The sequence below is a fragment of the Hemitrygon akajei genome, chromosome 1, assembly GCF_048418815.1.
Source record: "Hemitrygon akajei chromosome 1, sHemAka1.3, whole genome shotgun sequence".
In the NCBI taxonomy this organism is placed as follows: Eukaryota; Metazoa; Chordata; class Chondrichthyes; order Myliobatiformes; family Dasyatidae; genus Hemitrygon; species Hemitrygon akajei.
In genome coordinates this window covers 221,806,397-221,831,205 of record NC_133124.1, presented here as the reverse complement: position 1 = coordinate 221,831,205, position 24,809 = coordinate 221,806,397, and the positions used below count along the sequence as shown (strand labels likewise).

The 24,809-nt window shown below is 42.2% G+C and overlaps 1 protein-coding gene across 1 annotated transcript in view; it reads left to right on the top strand.

The window, feature by feature from the left end:
* The window catches only part of xpo7 (exportin 7), a 191,711-nt gene that overhangs the window by 61,818 nt on the left and 105,084 nt on the right, over positions 1-24,809 (top strand). Inside the window, exons 6-7 of the mRNA XM_073061943.1 lie at positions 3,424-3,528; positions 5,842-6,007. Of these exons, the coding sequence (XP_072918044.1) occupies positions 3,424-3,528; positions 5,842-6,007 (271 nt within the window). The remainder of the gene's footprint in view (positions 1-3,423; positions 3,529-5,841; positions 6,008-24,809) is intronic.

Below are 24,809 nucleotides of genomic sequence, written 5' to 3'. Positions count from 1 at the left end.
TAAAAACAAGAAATTCCGTAAATGCTGGAAATGCAGAGCAAGACACATAAAATACTGGAGGAACTAAGCAGGTGAGGCAGCATCTATGGAGAGGAATAAACAGTTGACGTTTTTGACAGAGACCCTTTATCGGGACTGGAAAGGAAGGGGGATGACACCAGAATAAGAACGTGAGGGGAGTGAATATCTGTCTCAATAATGTTTTCCAGTTCTCTCTTCATACCAGCTAATCCCTGTTAGGGTCTCGAAGTGTTTCTATATCCCTAAATGTATTCAGCAATTGAACTTTAATAGCAAATTCCACCAGTTCACCACACCCTGATCCGAGCCTTGTCTTGAGATTGACCCTTGTTCTAAGGGAAGCATTCAGTCTGTCAGAATTTATACGTTTCAGTTAGATTCCTTCTCATTTGACTAAAGTGAATGTCAACTAACAGAAAAACTAACTGGATTACTTGACGGAATTGTCACTGCCCACTCAATGTGCCAATTGACCTATTTCTGTTCTTTAAGCTCCAGAGATCGATGTCTTTGCACTTGCTTGGCCTACATGCTTTGAATTGCAATGTAGACAGAATCTCCTTGGCAACCTGGACATTCTTTAGGCCTGCCATGAGACGTGCCTAGATTTCTGTCTTCATCTACTAGAATCACAAGTACATAGTTGTATCGATTTGACTGTTATTTGGCATATTTGTACTTAGAGTTACTATAGGGCATAGCTTTAATTGAGAGGCAAAAAATTTTAAAGATTTAGGAGGAAAACTTTTTTAACAGTGATGATCTCCTGGAATGGGCTGCCAGAATGGTGGAAGCAGATAAAATAGCGATGATTAAAGATAAAGATTAGCTTTATCACATGTATATCAAAACATACAGTGAAATACATCATTTGTGTCAATGACCAGCACAGTCTGAGGATTTGCTGGGAGCAGCCCACAAGTGTTGCTATCCTTGCAGTGCCAACATAGCCTGCCCACAATTCACTAACCCTAATCTTTGCAATGTGAGAGGATACCCATGCTGTCATAGGGAAAACATAACAAACTTCTTACATACAGCAGTGGAATTGAACCCGGTTTGCTGGCGCTGTGTTGGTGTTATGCTAACCGCTATGCTACCTTGCCACTCATTTGATGCATTTTGATGAGTATGTGAGCAGGCAGGGAAGAGTGGGATATGGATGATTTGCGGGGCAGATTGGATTTCTTTGGACTGGCATCATGGTTAGCACCAGAGACTTCTATATAATGCGTTATATCCTGTTTTGAATCTAACATTTCAAACATTAAAACTAAACTTAGTCTCAAAGAACATTATGTCCCCATATAGTACCATGAGATTCACTTGCAGGCATTTACAGGGGGTGTGAAAAAGAAATACAATAGAGTTCCCAAAAAGCTGTGCATAAATAGACAAACCCTGACCAATGGCAATCTGAAATAGAACACAAACTCGGCAAATAAAGAATAATACTGAGGGAGTGAGTTGTAAAGAGTCTGTAGGTTATAGAATCAATTCAGATCATGACCGATCCAAATCTCACTCAACCCCATACAACTACCTTCTCAACATATCCTTTGATGCCCTGACCAATCAGAAAATTATCAACTTTTGTTTTAAATATACCCATAGACTTGGCCTCCACTGCAGTTTGTGGCAGAGCATTCCACAGATTCACTACTCTCTGTTCTGAAGGGTTGCCCCTCAATTTTGAGGCTGTGCCCTCTAGACCTGGATACCCGCACCATAGGGACCATACTCTCCACGTCCATCTGATCTAGTCCTTTCAATATTCAGTAGGTTTCAATGAGATCCCACACATTCTTCTAAATTCCAGTGAGTACAGACCCAAAGCTGCCAAATGCTTCTCATATGTTAACCCCTTCATTCCCGGAGTCATCCTCCTGAACCTCCTCTGGACTCTCTCCAATGACAACATATCTTAACTGAGATACAGGACCCAAAACTGTTGACAATACTGCACTGGTGCAGCCTGACCAGTGTCTTATAAAGGGTCAGCATTATCTCTGCTTTTATTTCTCCCCTTGAAATATATGCCAACATTGCTTCTTTACCACCTGCTCAACCTGTAAATTAACCTTCTGGGAATCTGTCACGAAGATTCCTAAATCCCTCTGTACCACTGATGTTTGAAATGTCTCCCCATTTAGATAATAATCTGCACTATTGTTCCTTTTACCAATATGCATTATCATACATTTCCCAACACGGTATTCCATCTGCCATGTTTTGTGCACATTCTTCCTATTTGTCCAGGTCCTGTGCAATTGCATTGCTTCTTCAGCACTACCTACCTCTCCACCTACCTTTGTATTATCTGCAAGCTTTGCCACAAAGCCATTAATTCCATTATCTAAATCATTGACAAACAATGTGAAAAGTGGCGGTCCTAATACTGACCCCTGAGAACACCACTAGTTACTGGCAGCCAATCAGAAAATGCTCCCCTTTAGCTGTGTCATCGGTGAATTTATAGTTTGAGCTGTGCCTAGCTATACAATCATGAATGTAGAGAGTAGAGCAGTGGGCTAAGCACAATTCCTTGAAGACCACCAGTGTTGATTGACACTGAGGAGTAGATGTTATGACCAATCTGCACTGACTATAGCCTCCTGATCAGGCAATCAAGGATCCATTTGTAAGGCTTATTGCAGGAAAAGTAGCGTTTAATGGTGGGAATTCTGGAGCTTTCTTGGCATCACAAATTACAGGTACCATTGGAGTACAGGAAATCAACCATTACACAGGGCTGAAATTAGAGCAGCACAGTCGGGTAGGTTGTCTGGACAGCACAGTAAGAGTGCAACGGTTTACCAGAGAAGGATAGTGAGCTCTTCAGAGTAATAGTAGAACATTAATGTGAAGAACTCTTAAAGATAGCAGAGTCAAGGGATATGGGGAGAGGGCAGGAACGGGTTACTGATGGTGGATGATCAGCCATGATCACATTGAATGGCAGTGCTGGCTCAAAGGGCCAATTGGCCTACACCTGCACCTATTGTCTATTGAAGAAAGTAATAGTTCAGTGCACCAAGTTCACATTCATACCTTCTGCACATGATCCACCTGATCTCGCCCTTCTTTCTTGCTCACTCCATATACCCTTCAACAACCACTGTTGCCCTCGCCACTCACCACTGCTTTTGTTACTTGCACTTTGTACTGCTCATGGTGTTCTAGCCGCGGTTCCGTAAGTTAATATTATATTTCCATTCCTCTGGAATTGAATCCAAAAATGGTTCTGTAAAGTCTGTATTATAATTCCACTCCTCTGGAATCGTCTCCACGGCTCTGTTTGTACTTGAAATGACTTCATTAATCTGTATTGCATCTTTTCATTATTTATGAATTATTTCAGCATCTTTTCACTTATGTCTATGGATGATTCTTTCCATCTAGGCTGACACAACGCATCCACTGACAAAACATAGGAAAATAGCTTCATCATTTAGAGATGCGTCACTCTTTGATATTTTCACACTTTCGTGCAATTTACTAAAACAGGTAAGGATTTTATGTTTTATCAACAATTGTTAGATTGCTGGTGAAACTCAGATAATTCAAGCCTTCTTTATAATTGAGTACCGTATAAAAAGATGCACTGCATATCTGCTGGTATCACAAGGTGAACTGTTCAGTAAAACAATCACAAATAAGAGACAATCTGCAGATGCGGGAAATCCAAGCAATACACAAAATGCTGGAGGAACTCAGCAGGCCGGGTAGCATCTATGGAAAAGAGTACAGTCGATGTTTCAGGCAGAGACCCTTCGGCCGGACTGGAGGAGAAAAGATGAATAGATTTAAATGGTTGGGGGAAGGATGTGAGAAATAGAAGGTGATAGGTGAAACCAGGAGGTGAGGGGTGAAGTTAAGAGCTGGGAAATTGATACAAGGTTTGTGATGAGGCCACAATCAGGTTGGAGGAACAACACCTTATATTCTGTTTAGGTATCCTTCAACCTGATGGCATGAACTTCGATTTCTCAAACTTCTGGTAATGCCCCCCTCCCACCCCTATACCATTCCCCATTCCCGTTTCCTTCTCTCACCTTATCTCCTTGCCTGCCTATCACCTCCCTCTGGTGCTCCTCTTCCCTTTTCTTTCTTCCATGGTCTTCTGTCCTCCTATTAGATTCACCCTTTTCCAGCCCTCTATCTCTTTCACCAAACAACTTCCCAGCTCTTTACTTCACCCCTCCCCTTCTCAGTTTCACCTATCACCTGTGTTTCTCACATCCCTTCACCCACTTTTTAAATCTACTCATCTTTTTTTCTTCAGACCTGCTGAAGGATCTCAGCCTAAAACGTTGACTGTACTCTTTTCCATAGATGCTGCCTGGCCTGCTGAGTTCCTCCAGCATTTTGTGTGTGTGGCTTAATAAAACGTGCTGTTGGATCCTGATGCTTTTGTGATCCAAAAATTCTTTGGAAGTTAAAAATGAGGCAAGAAACTTGTTGCTAATGGCTGTTTTATTAATGATACAAGAACAGAGGGAAGACAACGGAGGAACAAATTGTAGTCATCTGGCTAAAGATAAACAATATTCCAATGATAACAATTAACCTATAAAATAAGCCAGATTTATTTGACTGACAGCTGCAGAAAAACTGAGAAGCTTCTAGAAACTACCATACTTACTGGGGAAAATGCACTGAATAATTACATGTATATAGATGATTATATAAAAATTCAAGTAAATTTAGGAAAGTTAAAACTACAAGAAAAATAACCATTCAGTACTCTAATCCAGTAGTACCTGTGAATAACAAGGCAAACAATATATTGCTTCCGGCTCTCAGATTGTGCCTTCATTTAGCTCGTGTACCACCTTACATCCCCGGTATCTGGAATGTTTGCCATCCAGAGATATCGTCTTAACTTGCTCAACATGCAGTTCAGAGTGTCCTTACCCAGAATCCATGGAAGAAAATATCACTATTGCATTGACCCAGTCATAGGTGGTGTACAATCTGCAACTCTGTGCCAGCCACAGGTGATCATTCCTTGTTGACTAAGGCCCTTACAGTCTGAAATATATTGTACATAAGAATATATATAGAACATTACTGTGAGGCCCTTTGGCTTATGATGTTGTGCCGACCTTTTAACCTACCCTGAGATCAATCAAACCCTTCTTTCCTACATAGCCCCATAGACGTCCATTGTGCTTATCTCTAAGTGTTCATGATGTATTTGCTTCTACCACCATCCATAACTTGGGTATGTGGATCGCCCTCATTCTCATTTTAAGTAAAAACCTACTTCTGACATCTCCCTATACTTCCCTCCAATCACCTTAAAATTGTGTCCTGGGAGGAAAGATTTCTGTCTATCCACTCGATCTATGCCTCTTATCATTTTGTACACCTTTATAAAGTATCTCTCATCCTCCTTTGTTCCAACGAGAAAAACCCTAGTTTGCTGAAGCTGTAAGACATGCTCTCCAATCCAGGCAGTATCCTGGTAAATCTCCTCTGCACCCTCTCTAAATCTTCCACATCCTTTGTATATTGAGGTGACCAGAACTGAACACAATACTCCCGAGTATAGTCTAACCAGGGTTTTATAGAGCTGCAACAGTACCTCGTGGCTCTTGAGCTCAGTCTCCTGATTAATGAAAACCTGTACACCATTGCTTTCTTAGAACCCTGTCAATTTGCTCAGTGCCTCAGGATTTTATTAATTTAGTGTTTCAGTAAGAAGATGTAGCTTGGAATGTGCTTGCATTTTTCTGAAGTACCCCATGCCTTGTGATTGAAGAGATTGATGTCTGCTCTTTTGGACCTTTGAAAATTTTATGTGCTTTCTTACAGGCATCAGGCAAAAGCTTAAATCTGAACGATGAAAGCCAGCACGGTCTCCTAATGCAGCTTCTTAAACTGGCTCACAACTGCCTCAACTTTGACTTCATTGGCACATCAACAGATGAGTCATCAGATGACCTCTGTACTGTCCAGATTCCAACCAGCTGGAGGTCAGGTATGGTCGTAGTTCAAGCCATGTGATTATTTGTCACATGAGAATCAGAATCAGGTTTTTTATCACTGATAGACGTTGTGAAATTTATTGTCGTGTTGCAGCAGTACAGTGCTCGACATAAATACTATAAATTGCAATAACTAATAAATAAGTATAAATAAAACTTCGGAGGCCAACACCCAGAGCTATCTGGGTTCCATGGTGCATGGGTCTGGGGTTCAGGTCCTGACAGTGGTGGTCCGAAAAGGATCTTGGGCTGGACCCTTCACGCTTGTGTTACATCTGCCCTCAAAAACCTTTAGATAAGAGTGACAAGAACCAGAAGAGTCATGCTGGTTCGGACATAGCCTGGATTAGCAAGGTTGCTCATGGTTGGGGAATTGGGACCGCCTGGCAAGAAATTTGCCATTGGAACAAACCATAAATGGACGAGACTGGACAACATGGATGAGATCCAACAGCCGGAAAGGTGGCTCTGCAGCACTTTGTGGAGAGCAAAGGACATGACCAGGAACAGAAGGAGTCATGGTTGCAACCAAGAAAAACCCCAATTTTTAATGACTATTTGTATCACTGGACCCAGACTTCGCGGTTGAGCCACTTTAATGACTTTTCCACTTTAAAAACTCTCCTACACAAGTTTTACTGTCATCGTCAGATACAACGGACAGTCAACATGGTGCTGTGTTCTTTAAATTGACTGTAAATGAACAAAATTGGCACAGAGATGTTTTCAATGATTGTCGATACCTTTAAATTCTTTGTAGTTCCTAACTTGGTCCTAAGCATGGTGTAGTGTCTAGCGGCTACACAAGTTCACACAGCTGGCGCTAGTTAGAAATTGTTCGACAGCAGTCTCCCATCCCAGTTTAGCAGCATAGTGTCCCGAATAAACGAAAGGAATCCCGGTTATTTTCTTGATTAGTTTTTATTCTTTAAGAGTTGTTGCAAATAAGAGGCTGTCACAATTAACTGAAGGATCAATTGATTTGAAACCACTGTATATAAATAAATTACATAAATGATGCAAGCAAAGAGAGCAGTTATAGTGAGGTAGTGTTGGAGGGTTGGTAATTTCTGTTCAGAAATCTGGTGGCAGTTCTGAAGAAGCTGTCCCTATGTGTGTATTCAAGCTCCTGTAGCTCCTCTCTGATGGTAGTAATGTGAAGAGGGCATGTCCTGGATGGTTAGGGTCCTTAGTGATGGATGCTACCTTCGTGAGACACAACCTCTCAATGATGTCCTTGATACTGAAGAGGCTGGTACAACTGACGGAGCTGGCTAAGTTTACAACACTCTGCAGCTTTTACTGATCCTGTGCAATGACTCTTCTGTACCTGACAATGATGCAAACAGTTAGAATGCTTCTTAACACATTAACATGGAAGAACTCAATCCCTCTCTTCCCTCCCATTCCCTCACACCTCAATATGCATTACCTCATGTTGACTCCACCACATGCCCTTGGCTCCTATTCTCTATGCACCTCTGCTCCCTCCCCATAATTGTGTTCGATCACTCTGCATCTCACTTTCTAGTTTCCTTGCTGTTTCTCCTCACCTTCAAAACATGAGTGCTCACCTCCCCACTGTCAAGGACATCTTTAAAGGCGAAGCTTCAAGAAAGCGGCATCCATCATGAAGGACAGCCCACTATCCAAAACATCCCCTTTTCTTATTTCTAAAGGAGCTAAAAGAGCCTAAAGACACACTGTCAATGTTTTTGGAACAGTTTCTTCCCCTCCACCATCGGATTTCTGAACGGTCCATGAACATTACTAGATTTTGCTCTCTTTTTGCATGCACTCACGTGCACACACTTGAATTCAGTGGCCACTTTAGATATACCTGTACACCTTGTTAATGCAAATACTTACTCAGCCAATTACGTGTCAGCAACTCAATACATAACAGCATGCAGACATAATCAAGAGGTTCAGTTGTTGTACAGACCAAACATCAGAATAGGGTAGAAATGTGATCTAAGTGACTGTTGGTGCCAGGTGAGGTGGTTTGAGTATCTCAAAAATTGCTGATCTCCTGGGATGTTAATGCACAGCAGTCCCTAGAGTTTTCAGAGAATGGTGCGAGAAACAAAAAACATCCAGTGAGCAGCAGTTTCGTGGGCAAAAATGCCTTGTTGAAGAGAGAGGTCACGGGAGAATGACCAGACTGGTTCAAGCTGACAGGAAGGTGACAGTAACTCAAATAACCATGAGTTACAACATTGGAGTACTGATTAGCTTTTCTGAGCACACAACATGTTGAACCTTGAAGCGGATGAGTTACAGCAGCAGAAGGCCACAAGCATACACTCAATGACTATATTAGGTACAGGAGGTACCTAATAAAGTGATCATTGATAGTATATTTCTGACTATAATTTATAGTATATTTTATGTATTGCACTGTACTTCTGCCACAAAATTTCCCGATATCTGTCAATGATAATAAACTGATTCTGATTCTGAGCTTGTATTCCTGCACTTTTCTTGTTTCCTTCATTCCCCAACACTGGCCTTGATGTTGTCCCACCCATGAATTCCCTCCCTCACTTCCTGACTTCCCTCTGCTCTTTTGCCTTAGCCAGCCTGAATCTTGCCCTCACCACCAACATTATGCCCACATTTTCCTAATGTAAACCCTTCCCACCCCAAGACTTGCATGAACTCACTCTCAAGCCACTGAATCATCTTTCCACATCAGTAAGCCTCTGTTTTGTATAGCCTTTGAGTTCAACAATAATATTATAATATTTTAACTTTATTAAGACTTCAGGGATCCACGTGGCTATCCAGTGTACGCCTGGTTATTATCAACTTTATTGTCCTCGGTAGCACCATGGTAGTGTAGTGGTTAGCGCAATGCTTTTACAACTCGGAACATTGGAGTTTGGATTCATGTAACCATATAACAATTAAAGCATGGAAACAGGCCATCTCGGCCCTTCTAGTCCATGCCGAATGCTTACTCTCACCTAGTCCCACTGACCCACACTCAGCCCATAACCCTCCATTCCTTTCCTGTCCATATACCTATCCAATTTTGCTTTAAATGACAATACCGAACCTGCCTCTACCACTTCTACTGGAAGCTTGTTCCACACAGCTACCACTCTCTGAGTAAAGAAATTCCCCCTCATGTTACCCTTAAACTTTTGCCCCCTAAGTCTCAACTCATGTCCTCTTGTTTGAATCTCCCCTACTCTCAATGGAAAAAGTCTATCCACGTCAACTCTATCTATCCCCCTCATAATTTTAAATACCTCTATCAAGTCCCCCCTCAACCTTCTACGCTCCAAAGAATAAAGACCTAACTTGTTCAACCTTTCCCTGTAACTTAGGTGCTGAAACCCAGGTAACATTCTAGTAAATCTTCTCTGTACTCTGTCTGTTTTGTTGACATCTTTCCTATAATGTAATATCACCTATAAGGACTTTGTCCGTCCACCACGTGGAATGTGTGAATTTTCTCCGGGTGCTCTGATTTCCTCCCACAGTCCAAAGGACATGCTAGTTAGTAGATTAATTGGTCATTGTAAATTGTCCTATGATTAGGATAGGGTTAAATCGAAGTCACTGGGCAGCACAGCTGAAAGGCCAGAAGGTCCTGTTCCATGCTGTATGTCAATAAATAAATATGGGCAAAAATATCTTTGATGTATTGAAGGTGAACAAATGTAAGTTAATACAATTCCTTTCCCTCCCTCTGTGTGTGGGAGTATTTAGTATACTGTTCGTCTTTGCTGAGTTGCGTATGTCAGGTTCTTTCAGAATCAAAGTTCTTCATGACACTTTTTTCTCATTATACTAGCAGTAGTGTGATCACTCGTCGAGTATGCTGTAGAGGCTAATCCAGGATCCACATATTCTGGTGCAGTGTTGACACTAGGAAGTGGTAGCTGTGGTTAGCTGCTGGGTCTCTTGGTTGCTCAGTCTCCTTTTGCCTCTGCTGCTTGTTCTCCGCAGCACAGTGGAGGTCGTTCTCATGTAGCACAGCTCCTTCTTGAACAGATTTCCTTGAGGTGTATCTATTGAGTGCAATGTCTTCCCAGTTTTTAGATGTTAAATTGAATTTCTTCAGGCTGATTTTGATGTTATCTTTGAAGTGTTTCCTTGCCCCTAAGGCTCACTGACCTTCCTTCAACTGGGAGAAAAGGATCTATTTGGGGAGACATGAGTTAAGCATCTGGCTGACGTGACCATCCATCGGCTTTGGTATTGCTTTATCATGTTGGCTTCCTCCAGAATGCTGGCGTCAGTACATTTGTCCTTCCAGCAGATCCTCAAAATCTTTATAAGGCTCTTTCGTGGTATTGTTCCAGGGCTTTCAGGTGCCTACTGTAGGTAGTCCATTAAAGCTATCCCCTGTAATATTACCATTTCATTTCTTCCAAATGCTTTAATTTAACTTTAATCTTACTTGCTCTATGAAAGTCTGCACAAAGGACAGTGAAATTGCCTTCAATTTCAATGGGATGAAAATAACCCATCTTTTTGTTAAGCCTGGAGGTTCATTCTGTCACTGAGAACCTTCTGTCCAGATTCTGATTTTGATCAGCTTTCTTTTTTTTAACAATATTTTTATTGAATTTTACATCTATTTCACATATACAAATAAACACCAATGATAATTAAACTAAATAGTGAAACATGTCCTCATGTTTTTCACAATCATCAAAGGAAAAGAGATATAACATTTCACATACTTCTCATATTTAATAAAGAAATAAAATAAAAACATATCAGAAAAAAACTGTAGAAGCACTCAACAACACACAGCTATTTCAAAATGATTGTGCACCTTGATGTCCAAGAAACTCCAGTAAAAGTTTCCACACATTTTCAAATTCTCCTGCCCTTCCCCTGGTTATGTAAGTCAGTCTCTCCAATATAATACAAGATGCCATCTCCTTCACCCATACATATATCGAAGGTATATCTATTTTTCTCCAAGCTAAAGCTATCATCCTGGCCTGTAGGAGTCCAAAGTCAATTAAAGTTAACTGTTTTGGACTAACAGTAAAGTTCTTTGGATACATACCTAGCACACACATTTTTGCTTGGTGAGGCACCATTACTCCAACAGTCTCAGATATAGTCTGAATGACTGTTTTCCAGTATTTTTTTTTATTTAAGACAGTCCCATACACAGTGAAACAGAGTACCTTTTTCTTCTAAATATTTAACACGTGTCTGGGATGTCAGGGGTCCGATGGTTCAGTTTGACTGGGGTAATGTACCGGTAAGTTCTCATTAACCATTTATATTGTAATAGCTTCATTCTCATATTAATTGATTGTTTTTGGGCTTTTAAGCATACCATTCTCCGTGCCTCTAGCCTGTCAATGGTGGACTCCTCATATGACGTTAAGGCTGTATAGAATGAAGAAATCTGACTCCTCCCCTTTAGGTTTAGAAGTGTAAGATTTTCAAGATGTGATAGTGGTGGTAACTCTTTTTCTAATATTTTTTGCAAATGGTCATATGAAATTTGACAGATTACTTTTATTTCAATAGTACCTTTTAATGTTTTCTCGAGATGTTCTAACATAGAAACAGATTTTTAAAAACACGTTTTCTCGTTTGAGGTGCTTTATCTTGACCACACCTGACAAGGAATTCATCTAACTCAGATTTGTTCATTCCTGAAACAAGTTCGATGCCATTTAATTAGGTACTTCCTATAGCTAGTAAAGTGGCCACTCAGTGCATGTTCATGGTCTTTTGCTGCTGTATCTATCCACTAATCTATCTGCTTTAAGGTTCTGCATGTTATGTGTTACGAGATGCCCTTCTACACACCACTGTTGTAATATCACACACAAAATGTGTGGCCACTGAGAGATCCTGCTTTCTCTGGCGGACTGAGCGTGGGTGTTCAGCGAAACCAGTCTGCATTCCCATTCTGATATGTCACACATTGTAACTCCACGTCCAATTCCCATTCTGATATGTCTATCCATGGCCTCCTCTACTGTGAAGATGAATCCAAACTCAGGTTGGAGGAACAACACCTTATATACTGGCTGGGTAGCCTCCAACCTGATGGCATGAACATTGACTTCTCTAACTTCCGTTAATGCCCCTCCTCCCCTTCTTACCCCATCTTTGACATATTTAGTTGTTTGTTTTTTTTTCTCTTTCTGCCATCACTCTGCCTGTTCTCCATCTCCCTCTGGTTCTCCCCTCCCCTTTTCTTTCTCCCGAGGCCTCCCGTCCCATGATCCTTTCCTTTCTCCAGTTCTGTATCACTTTCGCCAATCACCTTTCCAGCTCTTAGCTTCATCCCACCCCCTCTGGTCTTCTCGTACCATTTAGCATTCCCCCCCCCCCCCCCCCCACTACTTTCAAATCTCTTACTATCTTTCCTTTCAGTTAGTCCTGATGAAGGGTCTGGACCCGAAACGTTAACAGTGCTTCTCCCTATAGATGCTGCCTGGCCTGCTGTGTTCCACCAGCATTTTGTGTGTGTTGTTTGAATTTCCAGCATCTGCAGATTTCCTCGTGTTTACTGTTGTAATATGGTTATTTGAGTTACTCTCACCTTCCTGTTAGCTTAAAACAATCTGGCATTCTTCTCTGACCTCTCTGACTAACAAGGCTTTTTCACCCACAGAACTGCCACTTACTAGATGCTTTTTGCCTTTCTGTACTCGCTAGAGACTGTTGTGTTGAAATCCCAGGAGATCAGCAAATCACCCCATCTGGCACCTACAGTTATTCTACAGTCAGAGTCACTTGGATCACATTTCCTCACTCTTCTGTGTTACTTATTTGTCAGGAAGGTTAAATTTATACATTGTTAGAAAATGCCAGCTATAGAATTAATGAGAATTTCTTAAACTACAGATATGCATAGACTTCTAGCTCATGAATATCCAAGAGCTCATAGTTCACGTAATCCTGTGACACATTGAAAATGGAGTGTTTTAATCATCTCAGTAATTCTTTATTAGTTGATCTTGAACAAGCTTTTAGGGGGAGAGGGTAACCCCCAAGTGCTTTAATGCTATACAGCCCTAATTGCTAGGAGAAAGCTCCATTCAATGCAAGTCAGCATTTCCATTGTATCCTGGAAAATAGACTACCTGTCTGGCAGACCACAGTTTGTATGGTTTCAGAGCTGTGTGTCAGATATGTCTATAAATAGCGCTGGTGCCCCACAGTACTATTGGCTCCCTTCCTGTTTACCCTGTATACCTTGAACATTAGATACGCACTGAGTCATGTTATCTGCAGAAATTCTCTAATGATTCAGCAATAGTTGGATGTAGAAAGGGAGGAAAGGAGGATGAATATAGAGCCCTAGTGGAGGACTTTGTCAAAAGGTGAAGCTGAATCATCTGCAGCTCAACATTAGTAAAGAGATGGTGGTTTTAGGAAGACTAAGCCTGCACTGCGCCCTGTTACTGTTGATGGTGAAGAGGTTGGTATGATGAGGACCTACAGGTACCTGGGGGTGCACCTGCATAACAGATTTGAGTAGAGCACCAACACGGGCTGTGTACAAGAAAAGCCAGATTCGGTTCTACTTTGAGGAGACTGAGGTCCTTTGAAATCTGCAGGCCTCTTCTTCACATGTTCTACCAGTCTATTGTCACCAGTACAATATTTTATGCAGTGGTGTGCTGGGGCAATGGCATCATCATGGGTGATGCCAACAGGCTCAATAAACTGATTGGAAAGGCTAGCTCTGTTAATGGGATCAAACTGGAGGCTGTGTAGAATAAAGGACCCTACAGAAAATCGTGGCAATTCCGGACAATGTTTCCCATCCTTTGCATGCCACCTTGGGTGATCAGAGGAGTACAGTTGGCTCTTCTTATCTGTGGGGGATTGGTTCCGGGACCCCCGCGGATACAAAAAAATGCGGATGCTCAAATCCCTTATTTAATGTGTCTCAATGCGGTGGTCTTTAGGACCCAGCAGAACCCCGGACCTTATTTAACCTGTATCAGTGTGGTGGACTTTAGGACCTGGCGCAGCTCTGAATCTGCAGGGTTTCTGTTCACAAAAATAATCACGATCACGATTGAAAATAAAGTGGAAGTAATAAAGCGATCAGAAAGAGGTGAAATGGAAAAGCGTTAGACTACAGTTGGTCAACGATCGGAACAATTTTAATGGAGCATTTGAAAGGCCCTGCCCCGATGAAAGCTACAATTATTACTAAGCAACGCAGTGGTTTAATTATTGAAATACATATGTTTCTTAAGTGTTTTATATGCATAGGAAGGTAAAATAAATACTATATACTAAGGCAAACGTTTTACTAACTGAGGCTACATAATACCAGATGTACCTGTCCCGACTTCAAATCCGACTTAAAGACGGACTCAGGAACGGAACTTGTTCATAATCCGGGGACGGCCTGTACTTTTAAATCATCTCTCAATTACTTATAATACCTAATACAATGTAAATGCTATGTAAATAGTTGTTATACTGTACTGTTTAGGGGGAAATGACAAGAAAAAAATAGTCTGTACATGCTCAAACAATGAGTGCTGGAGAGAGAACTTCTGGGTTTTCCTGATCCGTGGTTGGTTGAATCCGCAGATGCGGAGCCCACGGATAAGGAAGGCTGACTGTACTTTTACTAATAGACTAGATAGATAGATAGATACTTTATTCATCCCCATGGGGAAATTCAACTTTTTTCCAATGTCCCATACACTTGTTGTAGCAAAACTAATTACATACAATACTTAACTCAGTAAAAAATATGATATGCATCTAAATCACTATCTCAAAAAGCATTAATAATAGCTTTTAAAAAGTTCTTAAGTCCTGGCGGTAGAATTGTAAAGCCTAATGGCATTGGGGAGTATTGACCTCTTCATCCTGTCTGAGGAGCATTGCATCGATAGTAACCTGTCGCTGAAACTGCTTCTCTGTCTCTGGATGGTGCTATGTAGAGGATGTTCAGAGTTATCCATAATTGACAGTAGCCTACTCAGCGCCCTTCGCTCAGCTACCGATGTTAAATTCTCCAGTACTTTGCCCACAACAGAGCCCGCCTTCCTTACCAGCTTATTAAGACGTGAGGCGTCCCTCTTCTTAATGCTTCCTCCCCAACACGCCACCACAAAGAAGAGGGCGCTCTCCACAACTGACCTATAGAACATCTTCAGCATCTCACTACAGACATTGAATGACGCCAACCTTCTAAGGAAGTACAGTCGACTCTGTGCCTTCCTGCACAAGGCATCTGTGTTGGCAGTCCAGTCTAGCTTCTCATCTAACTGTACTCCCAGATACTTGTAGGTCTTAACCTGCTCCACACATTCTCCATTAATGATCACTGGCTCCATATGAGGCCTAGATCTCCTAAAGTCCACCACCATCTCCTTGGTCTTGGTGATATTGAGACGCAGGTAGTTTGAGTTGCACCATATCACAAAGTCCTGTATCAGTTTCCTATACTCCTCCTCCTGTCCATTCCTGACACACCCCACTATGGCCGTGTCATCAGCGAACTTCTGCACATGGCAGGACTCCGAGTTATATTGGAAGTCTGATGTGTACAGGGTGAACAGGACCAGAGAGAGTACGGTTCCCTGCGGCGCTCCTGTGCTGCTGACCACCATGTCAGACCTACAGTCTCCCAACCGCACATACTGAGGTCTATCTGTCAAGTAGTCCACTATCCAATCCACCATGTGAGAGTCTACTCCCATCTCCGTTAGTTTGTGCCTTAAGATCTTGGGCTAAGACAACTGTGCTGCTCCAAAGAGCGTAACATGAGGTCATTCTTACCCTCGGCTGTTAGGCTGTATAATGAGTCAACCTATAGCCGGGTTAGTGATGTCTTCCTCCTGTTTGACTGTTGAGGTAACTTATTTTTTATTCTTTCTTACTTCTCTTCTAATATTTGTATATCTGTGCACTTGTAATGCTACTGTGACACTAATTTCCTTTGGGATCAATAAAGTATCTATCTATCTATCTATTCCTTGAGCATAGAGAATGAGTGTAGATTTGATAGAGATGTACAAAATGGTGAGAAATATAGGTGCAGGAATTTTCCAATGAGGTAAGAGAGACAAGATCTAGAGGTCTTGGGCTAAGGGTGAAAAGTTAAGTATTTAAAGTGAACATGAGGGGACACTTCTTAGCTCAGAGGGAGGTGAGAGAAATTTAGGTAAGTACATGGAAGAGAGGGGTATGAGGGTTATGGTCGATGAGACCAGTCATAATAACAGTTTGGCATGGACCGGATGGGCCAAAGTGCTTGTTCTTGTGCTGTAGTGCTCTATGACTAAGCTCAAACATTGGAGCTAAAGTTACCATGCATACAACTCTCTTGCTAGGTGTGATGTTTGAAACTATTCCAATTTTATCACAATTAGAGCTATAATGTCTTTCCACTACAGTTTTTCCTGGATGCCTCATAGAATAATAGTTGCATATTCATTTTCAAGTCACTTGCTTATGCAATGGACTGATTATATCTTAGCTACATTTAGAAACACTCTGATTCTTGTCTTTCAAACCATGAACACTTTTAACATGAATTCTGTTGATTATTTTCTGTTGTAATGGACAAGGTAATTGGTTAACAGATTGTCACATGGCTATGTTGGGAATCATTCACACAAAACTATAATTTGTGAGCTAGGATTAGCTCCTCATGCCATTGATGTTTGATGTTCTTCCTGAGCTGAAAGCACAGAATCATTGTTAAAAGTAAAAACTTGCTTTTCTCCTTCTGCAAGCTCAGTACACTTACATTTAGTTGTTGCTATAATGTAGAAAACCAAGAAGAAGGAATTTTTAAAACAGTGGGCTCCACGAAGGACAGCATTGGATGCTGATGGTTTGTGATCCAGATGTTCTTCAGAAGAGGAATGAGGCATCATTGTGGTGCTTACAATTGTTTAATAACTTACAACAATGAAGAGCGAGCAAAGAAAGACAAAGGAAAATTAAGTCATGGCCATCTTGTACTCAGACTAGAGACAGCAGCATTCCAGAACATTCCAAATTAACCTATATTCCTTTTCAAGTTGCAAATGGTGTGACACCTGCTACAGAGAGCTAAGAAGCTACTAGAAAGATATGGAAACAACTGTAGCACTATTACTAAACAAAAAGAATTCACAGAACAATCACTGTAGATAGATGATTCTAGAGAATAAAAATACTAAAAAAGCACAGGAAAGGTGCATATCACAAGTCCTAGTTATGCAACCACTAACAGCAGACAGACATACTCTGAAGAGTGTTGATAATGGCTGGGTACACTTGTCTGTTAAAGATACTGCCTAGAAGAAGGCAATGGCAAATCACTTCTTTAGAAAAATTTGTCAAGAACGATCATGGTCAAAACCATGATCGCCCACATCATATGACGTAGCACATAATTAATGAATGAGTGAATAGGAAAGTTAAACTGCAAAGAAAAATAACAAATCTGCACTTTAATCCAACAGTGATAATCATAATTTGTTTCTTGATGAAGGTTATTGAGAGGTTAGGTACGAGCCAAGGTTGTGGGATTTTACTGTTTCTTGTAATCGTGGTGTTGGATGACTTGGGCTAACCTGGGTGAGCAGAACCCCCAGGTTTTAAGGTCTCATCCCAAGGACAGCACTTCTAACTTTAAAATTGCCCCGGTGTGTCTTTTGAGGATTCCCATCAAATGAAATACAGACTTATGACTGTAAGAAAATTGTTCTGCACTGTAGACTAATATAAATGAAGTAGTTGATAAAAACCAGTGAAGTAGAAATATGTTGTCCAAATATAACTTTGATTTCCTGCTCTGCCATGTTGTCTGAGCAGCACTGGTTAGCATGATAAGATATCAATATGGTGCACCACCTATCCCTAAACCACCTCCCTCACCATTTCAAAATGACTACAATACAAAATCAAGGATGTAATGAAGTGGCTTTATAAGGCATTGGTCAGACCACAAATGGATTATCCTGAATAGTTTTGAGCCCCATATTTAAGAAAGAATGCTGGCATTGGAGATGGTCCAGAGGAAGTTTGTGGGAATGATCCCAGGAATGAAAGGGTTAGCATTTGAGGAATGCTTGTCTCTGGGCATGTACAGTACCTGCTGGACTTTAGACAAATGAAGGGGAGTATCATTGAAACCTACCAAATTAAAATCAGAAACATGACATATGTCGTGAAATTTGTTAACTTTGCGGCAGCACTACGATGCAATACTTGAAAAAGAAAACTGAATAACAATAAGTATATTTATTTATATATATTAAAAATTTAAATTAATTGAGTGCAAAAAAAATGGAAATATAAAAAGTAGTGAGGTAGTGTTTCATGGGTTCTTTGTCCATTCAGGAATCCAATAGCAGAGGGGAAGAAGCTGTTCCTGAATCGCTGAGTGTGTGCCTTCAGGCTTCTGTACCACCTTCGGGTAGCAGTGAGTAGAGGGCATGTCCTGGGTGGTGGCAGTCTTTAAAGGTGGATGCTGCCTTTCTGAGGCACTGCTCCTTGGAGATAGAGTCAAGAGAAGTACAGCACAGAAACAGGGCATTCAGCCCATCCTGTCCATACCAAAATCATTACCAAAATCATTTAAGCTGCCTGCCCACATCGACCTGCACTGTGACCATAGCCCTCCATACCTACCCACTTATATTCTGGATACTATGGAGGCCATTGCCCATGATGGAGCTGGCTCATGTTACAACTCTGCAGCTTACTTCAATCCTGCGCAATAGTTCCACCCACCCGCCCCCTTCCCAATCCATACCAGACAGTGATATAGACCGTTAGAATGCTGTCAAAGGTAAATCTGTAGAAATCTGCAAATACTGAAAGGCCTAAATAGAGTGGGTATGTAGAAGATGTTTCCAGTAGTGGAGAGTCTAGGACCAGAAGGTACTGTCTCAGAATAGAGAGATGCCCCTTTAATACAGAGAGGAGGAGGAGGAATGTGGTGAGTCTGGAATTCATTGCCACAGATAGCAGTGGATGCCAAGTATTTGGATATATTAAAACGGAGGTTGATAAGGTTACAGAGAAAAGGCAGGAGAATGGGTCTGGGAGGGATAGTAAATCAGCCATGATCAAATGGCGGAGCAGGCTCAATGGGCCAAATGGCGTAATTCTGCTTCTATGTCTGTTGTCTTATCCAGGGACTTTCCATGTGAGACAGAGATACACATGCATCTCCTCCAACTTCGTCTGTTCCACCCAATAATCTCAATGTGGCCTCCTCTACATCAGCAAGACCAAGCCCAGACTGGGCGACCTCTTTGCCGAGTAACCTGTAGCCATCCTGTGCTCTCAGTTCCCAGCCATTTCATTTCTCCTCCCCGGTACCGGTACCCTCCACTGGCAGAATGAGGCCAAACACAAACCAAAGTAGATAGATAGATAGATAGATAGATACTTTATTCATCCCCATGGGGAAATTCAACTTTTTTCCAATGTCCCATACACTTGTTGTAGCAAAACTAATTACATACAATACTTAACTCAGTAAAAAATATGATATGCATCTAAATCACTATCTCAAAAAGCATTAATAATAGCTTTTAAAAAGTTCTTAAGTCCTGGCGGTAGAATTGTAAAGCCTAATGGCATTGGGGAGTATTGACCTCTTCATCCTGTCTGAGGAGCATTGCATCGATAGTAACCTGTCGCTGAAACTGCTTCTCTGTCTCTGGATGGTGCTATGTAGAGGATGTTCAGAGTTATCCATAATTGACCGTAGCCTACTCAGCGCCCTTCGCTCAGCTACCGATGTTAAACTCTCGAGTTTGCCCTTCGCTCAGCTACCGATGTTAAACTCTCGAGTTTGCCCACGACAGAGCCCGCCTTCCTTACCAGCTTATTAAGACGTGAGGCGTCCCTCTTCTTAATGCTTCCTCCCCAACACGCCACCACAAAGAAGAGGGCGCTCTCCACAACTGACCTATAGAACATCTTCAGCATCTCACTACAGACATTGAATGACGCCAACCTTCTAAGGAAGTACAGTTGACTCTGTGCCTTCCTGCACAAGGCATCTGTGTTGGCAGTCCAGTCTAGCTTCTCGTCTAACTGTACTCCCAGATACTTGTAGGTCTTAACCTGCTCCACACATTCTCCATTAATGATCACTGGCTCCATATGAGGCCTAGATCTCCTAAAGTCCACCACCATCTCCTTGGTCTTGATGATATTGAGACGCAGGTAGTTTGAGTTGCACCATATCACAAAGTCCTGTATCAGCTTCCTATACTCCTCCTCCTGTCCATTCCTGACACACCCCACTATGGCCGTGTCATCAGCGAACTTCTGCACATGGCAGGACTCCGAGTTATATTGGAAGTCTGATGTGTACAGGGTGAACAGGACCGGAGAGAGTACGGTTCCCTGCGGCGCCCCTGTGCTGCTGACCACCGTGTCAGACCTACAGTCTCCCAACCGCACATACTGAGGTCTATCTGTCAAGTAGTCCACTATCCAATCCACCATGTGAGAGTCTACTCCCATCTCCGTTAGTTTGTGCCTTAAGATCTTGGGCTGGATGGTGTTAAAGGCACTAGAGAAGTCAAGGAATGTAATCCTCACAGCACAACTGACCCCCTCTAGGTGAGAGAGTGATTTGTGCAGCAAATACGTGATAGCATCCTCCACTCCCACCTTCTCCTTATATGCAAACTGAAGGGGATCCTGTGCGTGCCTGGTTTGTGGCCTCAGATTCTGTATTATCAGCCGCTCCATGGTCTTCATAACGTGCGACGTCAAGGCAACAGGTCTGAAGTCATTCAACTCCTTTGGTTGTGGTTTCTTCGGTACCGGGACAATACAGGATGTTTTCCACTGTCTGGGTACTCTTCTCTGCTCCAGGCTCATGTTGAAGATGCGCTGTAGTGGTTCTCCCAGCTCAGTCGCACAGGCCCTCAGTAATCGTGGGGAAACTCCATCCGGTCCAGCCGCCTTGCTGGTACAGATCTTCCTCAGTTGACCTTCCACCTGTGCAGCCGTAATCCTGGGCGTGGGCAAGGTCTCCTGTGAGTGGCTATTTTCCTGTGAGGGAAGTAAGTCTGGTGTGGATTTCTGCGGTGAGGATGAGATTGAGCTGTCGAACCTGTTGAAGAAGTTGTTCAGCTGGTTCGCTTTCTCCACATCTCCACTTATGTTCGCCCCCCGCTTTGCACCGCATCCGGTGATGATCTTCATCCCATCCCACACCTCCTTCATGCTTTTTTTCTGCAGCTTTTGTTCTAGCTTCCTCCTATACTGCTCCTTTGCCCCCCTTATCTGTACTCTGAGTTCCTTCTGAACTCTTTTAAGCTCCAACCGATCACCATCTTTAAAGGCCCTCTTCTTCTGGTTTAGGAGGCCTTTGATGTGACTAGTGATCCAGGGCTTATTATTCGGATAGCAGCGAACAGTTCTAACAGGAACAACTGCATCCACACAAAAGTTAATATAGTCCGTTGTGCATTCAGTGACCTCCTCAACGCCCCCACAGAGCCCCCCTTGCAGTACATCCCAGTTAGTAGTACCAAAGCAGTCTCTCAGGGCCTGTTCAGCTTCAGGAGTCCACTTCCTAAAAGAGCGTGTGGTAGTGGGATGCCTCATCACAATTGATTTATATCGGGGCTGTAACAAAACCAGGTTGTGATCAGCTTTCCCCAATGAAGGCAGTGGGGATGCACTAGTAACAGCATCACTTGTTTCATCCCCTTTGTTCCTTTCTCTCCTGATTCTCTTGCACTTTCCCTTATTTCCAATCTGTTTCCACCCCAACCCTCTATAACCCAGCCTCTTGCCTCTTCTCTATCCGGTTCCATCTGCCTATAACCCATGCACTTTACCCACTCAATCCGCTGTCCTTTCCTTGTCCCACTTTCTATCTATCTGAGCAGCACACCCCTGGTTTCAGCCATCACCTTCCTTATCAGACAGCAAAATGCACAGTGTTTTGTTGTCTCCTCCAGCTGATGGAGGGAATCGTGTTGGAAGAGTCTTATAGCCGGAAGCGTAGGTGCCTCAGAACATTCACAGTTAGTGAAACTTGCGGCTGTGTTCTTAATATTAATTGTCTTATGAGTTCTCCTGATATTTTTATTTGGTGTGCTATTAACTTCAGAACATCCAAGTTATTCTCGTGAAGAATCTTGTGAAAGAGTGTTTTGTGATTCCTTGAATTTTTTTTTCTGAACCCTTGTATTTTTGACAATTTTCAATTTTTATTTTAGCTCTCTCTAATTAGATATATTAAGCAGCAAAAACCTCACATTTAAAGAACTTGATAGAATGCTCTAAACTAGTGGACAGTGCCACGGACTAGAAGGGCCGAGATGGCCTGTTTCCGTGCTGTAATTGTTATATGGTGTCTGAAGTGACACAGAGACATGGTCAAGTTCCTGGGTGTCAGTATCTCTGAGGACCTAACCTGGTCACAACATATTGATGCAGCTATAATGATGGCAAGATAGTGGTTATGTTGCATTAGGAGTTTGAGATTTTGTTTGTCACTTAAAACACTCAAACAGCTGTACCATGGAGAGCATCCTGACTGCATCAGCATGTGGTATGGGGGGGCAGGTGAGCTACTACACAGGATCGAAGTAAGTTGCAAACAGTTGTATCCAAGACATCTTCGAGGAGCGATGCCTCAGGAAGGGAGCATCCATCGTTAAAGACCCCCCTCCCCCACCACCCAGGACATTCCCTCTTCTCATTGGCATGTAAAATACACTTGCTTGTACAGAAAGCCATTAAATGAACTACCCTACACATTAGCAGTAAAATCTTAACCAGGACATGTTTTGTATACAGTAGGTTAGGGTAGTTCATTTAATGGCATTCTGTAGAATCAGTGTGTTCTGCTGATAATGCTTAGGTTACCGTTAAAGATGAGGGTTGTGGTGTTCAACTTAGGACTGTCAAGTCATCCAATTAGGATGGTGGAATTGCGAAAAGGTTCTAGAGGAAGCTGGGTGGGGAGGTTTTGTGACAGACACTGGGGTGTGTTGAGGTCTTTTCTGCAGGAGGTGGAGAAAGAAGAAGCTCAAGGGAACCAGCCGAGGGATTTGATCCAACTGGAATGCACGGCTGGATGGAGTCTGAGATGGGAAACTCTACAGGTGATAAGTGAATGGGAGTTTACACTGTGAGTAAAAGATCTAAACTCCAACCTTATTCGTATTTGACTGTTTTATTTATAATGGGCTCTTTTGTTTGTTTCTTTCTTCTTTAATAATGGTTTGATTAAATTGACATTCATCAGTATACCTTCTTTATAATTGTATGTAGTGTATAACCTGTTATTTCTTGGTGACGGATAATTGCAAGTGGGCAGTATTTACACAGTATTTGCTCAGATCGGGGTGCGGGTAGTCAAAACATCCCAACTTCCTGGTTTTGGTGGGACCCAGGTCACACCAACCATAGATGCAGAGAGTATGAGAAAGGTGGTTTTCTCAGGACTGAGTCCAGTGCCTGTTAGCAAGGGGCTAACAAGCCATGTTTCTATTGATGCCTGGTAAAAAGAGGTTTCATATACTTTAATTCATTTATTTTTTTCTATATTTATCATGTATTGCATTGTACAGCTGCTGCAAAGTTAAATTTCACTGTGATATTAGACCTGATTCTGATTTATTGCTGCAGTGACCTTTAAGCATGTTGTACTCAAAAACTGCGAACACCCTATTCTAATCTTACAACATAGAACATTACAGTACCAAACTGCTCATTTGCCTGCATGTGGCCTATATTGCTCAATTCCCTGCCAATTCATGTGTCTGTCTAAATGCTTTCATTGCTTAACATATCTAAACAAAGAACATAGAACAGTACACACAGTAACAGGCCCTTTGGCTTGTGGCCAAAGAGTTTTGTTGACCTTTGAACATTCACTAAGTTCAATGTCACCCTTGCCTCCTACACAGCCCTCCTTTTACCTATATCCATGTATCTGCTTCAACCATTTCCTTTGGCAGCACATTCAAGGCATCTACCACTCTCTGTAAAAGAAACAAGAACTATGCCATATAAGTCTGCTTTAAATTTCCCCCTCTCATCTTATGCTATCTTGTATTGGACCCTGGGAAAATTACTATCTCCCCTGTCTTCTGTCTCGAAAGATGGTGGGAGAAGTCAGCTTCTGGTGCTGTACTTCCTAGTGTGGCTGAGGAGTTCCACTCCAGAAGACAGTCTCTTCCACACTGGCTGCAGGTGAAGGAAGATGGGCATCTGGTTGGAGTGGCCCTCTCCTTTGATCGAGCTCTCTTGGCAGCTAGCTCAGTGATGTGGGTACTTTTCTGCTCTTTGCATGCTTTTTTGAATTGCCAGACTCCAGCCAGCCCAGTCATCTGCTATGTCTTCCCAGTTGTTTGATGTTGGCCACCTTCAGATCCTTTTTATAGCTGCCCTTGAAGTGAAGCTGTGGGCAACCAACTGGGCATGCACCCTCTGCCAGCTGTCCATGCAGCAGATCTTTCGGGACTTGACCAAAGCCCATTTGCCTGATACGTTCTAACCATATGAGCTGTGTCCATGCCTCTCATAATTGAATATGCTTCTCAAGTCACCCCTCAGCCTCTGAAGCTCCGGAGAAAACGATCCAAATTCTTCTAAACTCTCCTTATAGCACATACTCTCCGATCCAGACAACATACTGGTGAGCCTCTTCTGCATTGTCTCCAAAGCCTCCATGTACTGTAGTGTAGTGATCAGAGCTGCATACAAGACTCCATGTGGCTTAATCAGAGTTTTATGTAGCTGTAACATGACTTCTGAATGCCCTGACTAATGAAGGCAAGAATTCCTTGTGCCTTCCTTACTATCCTATTGATTTGTGTTGCCATTTTCAGGGAG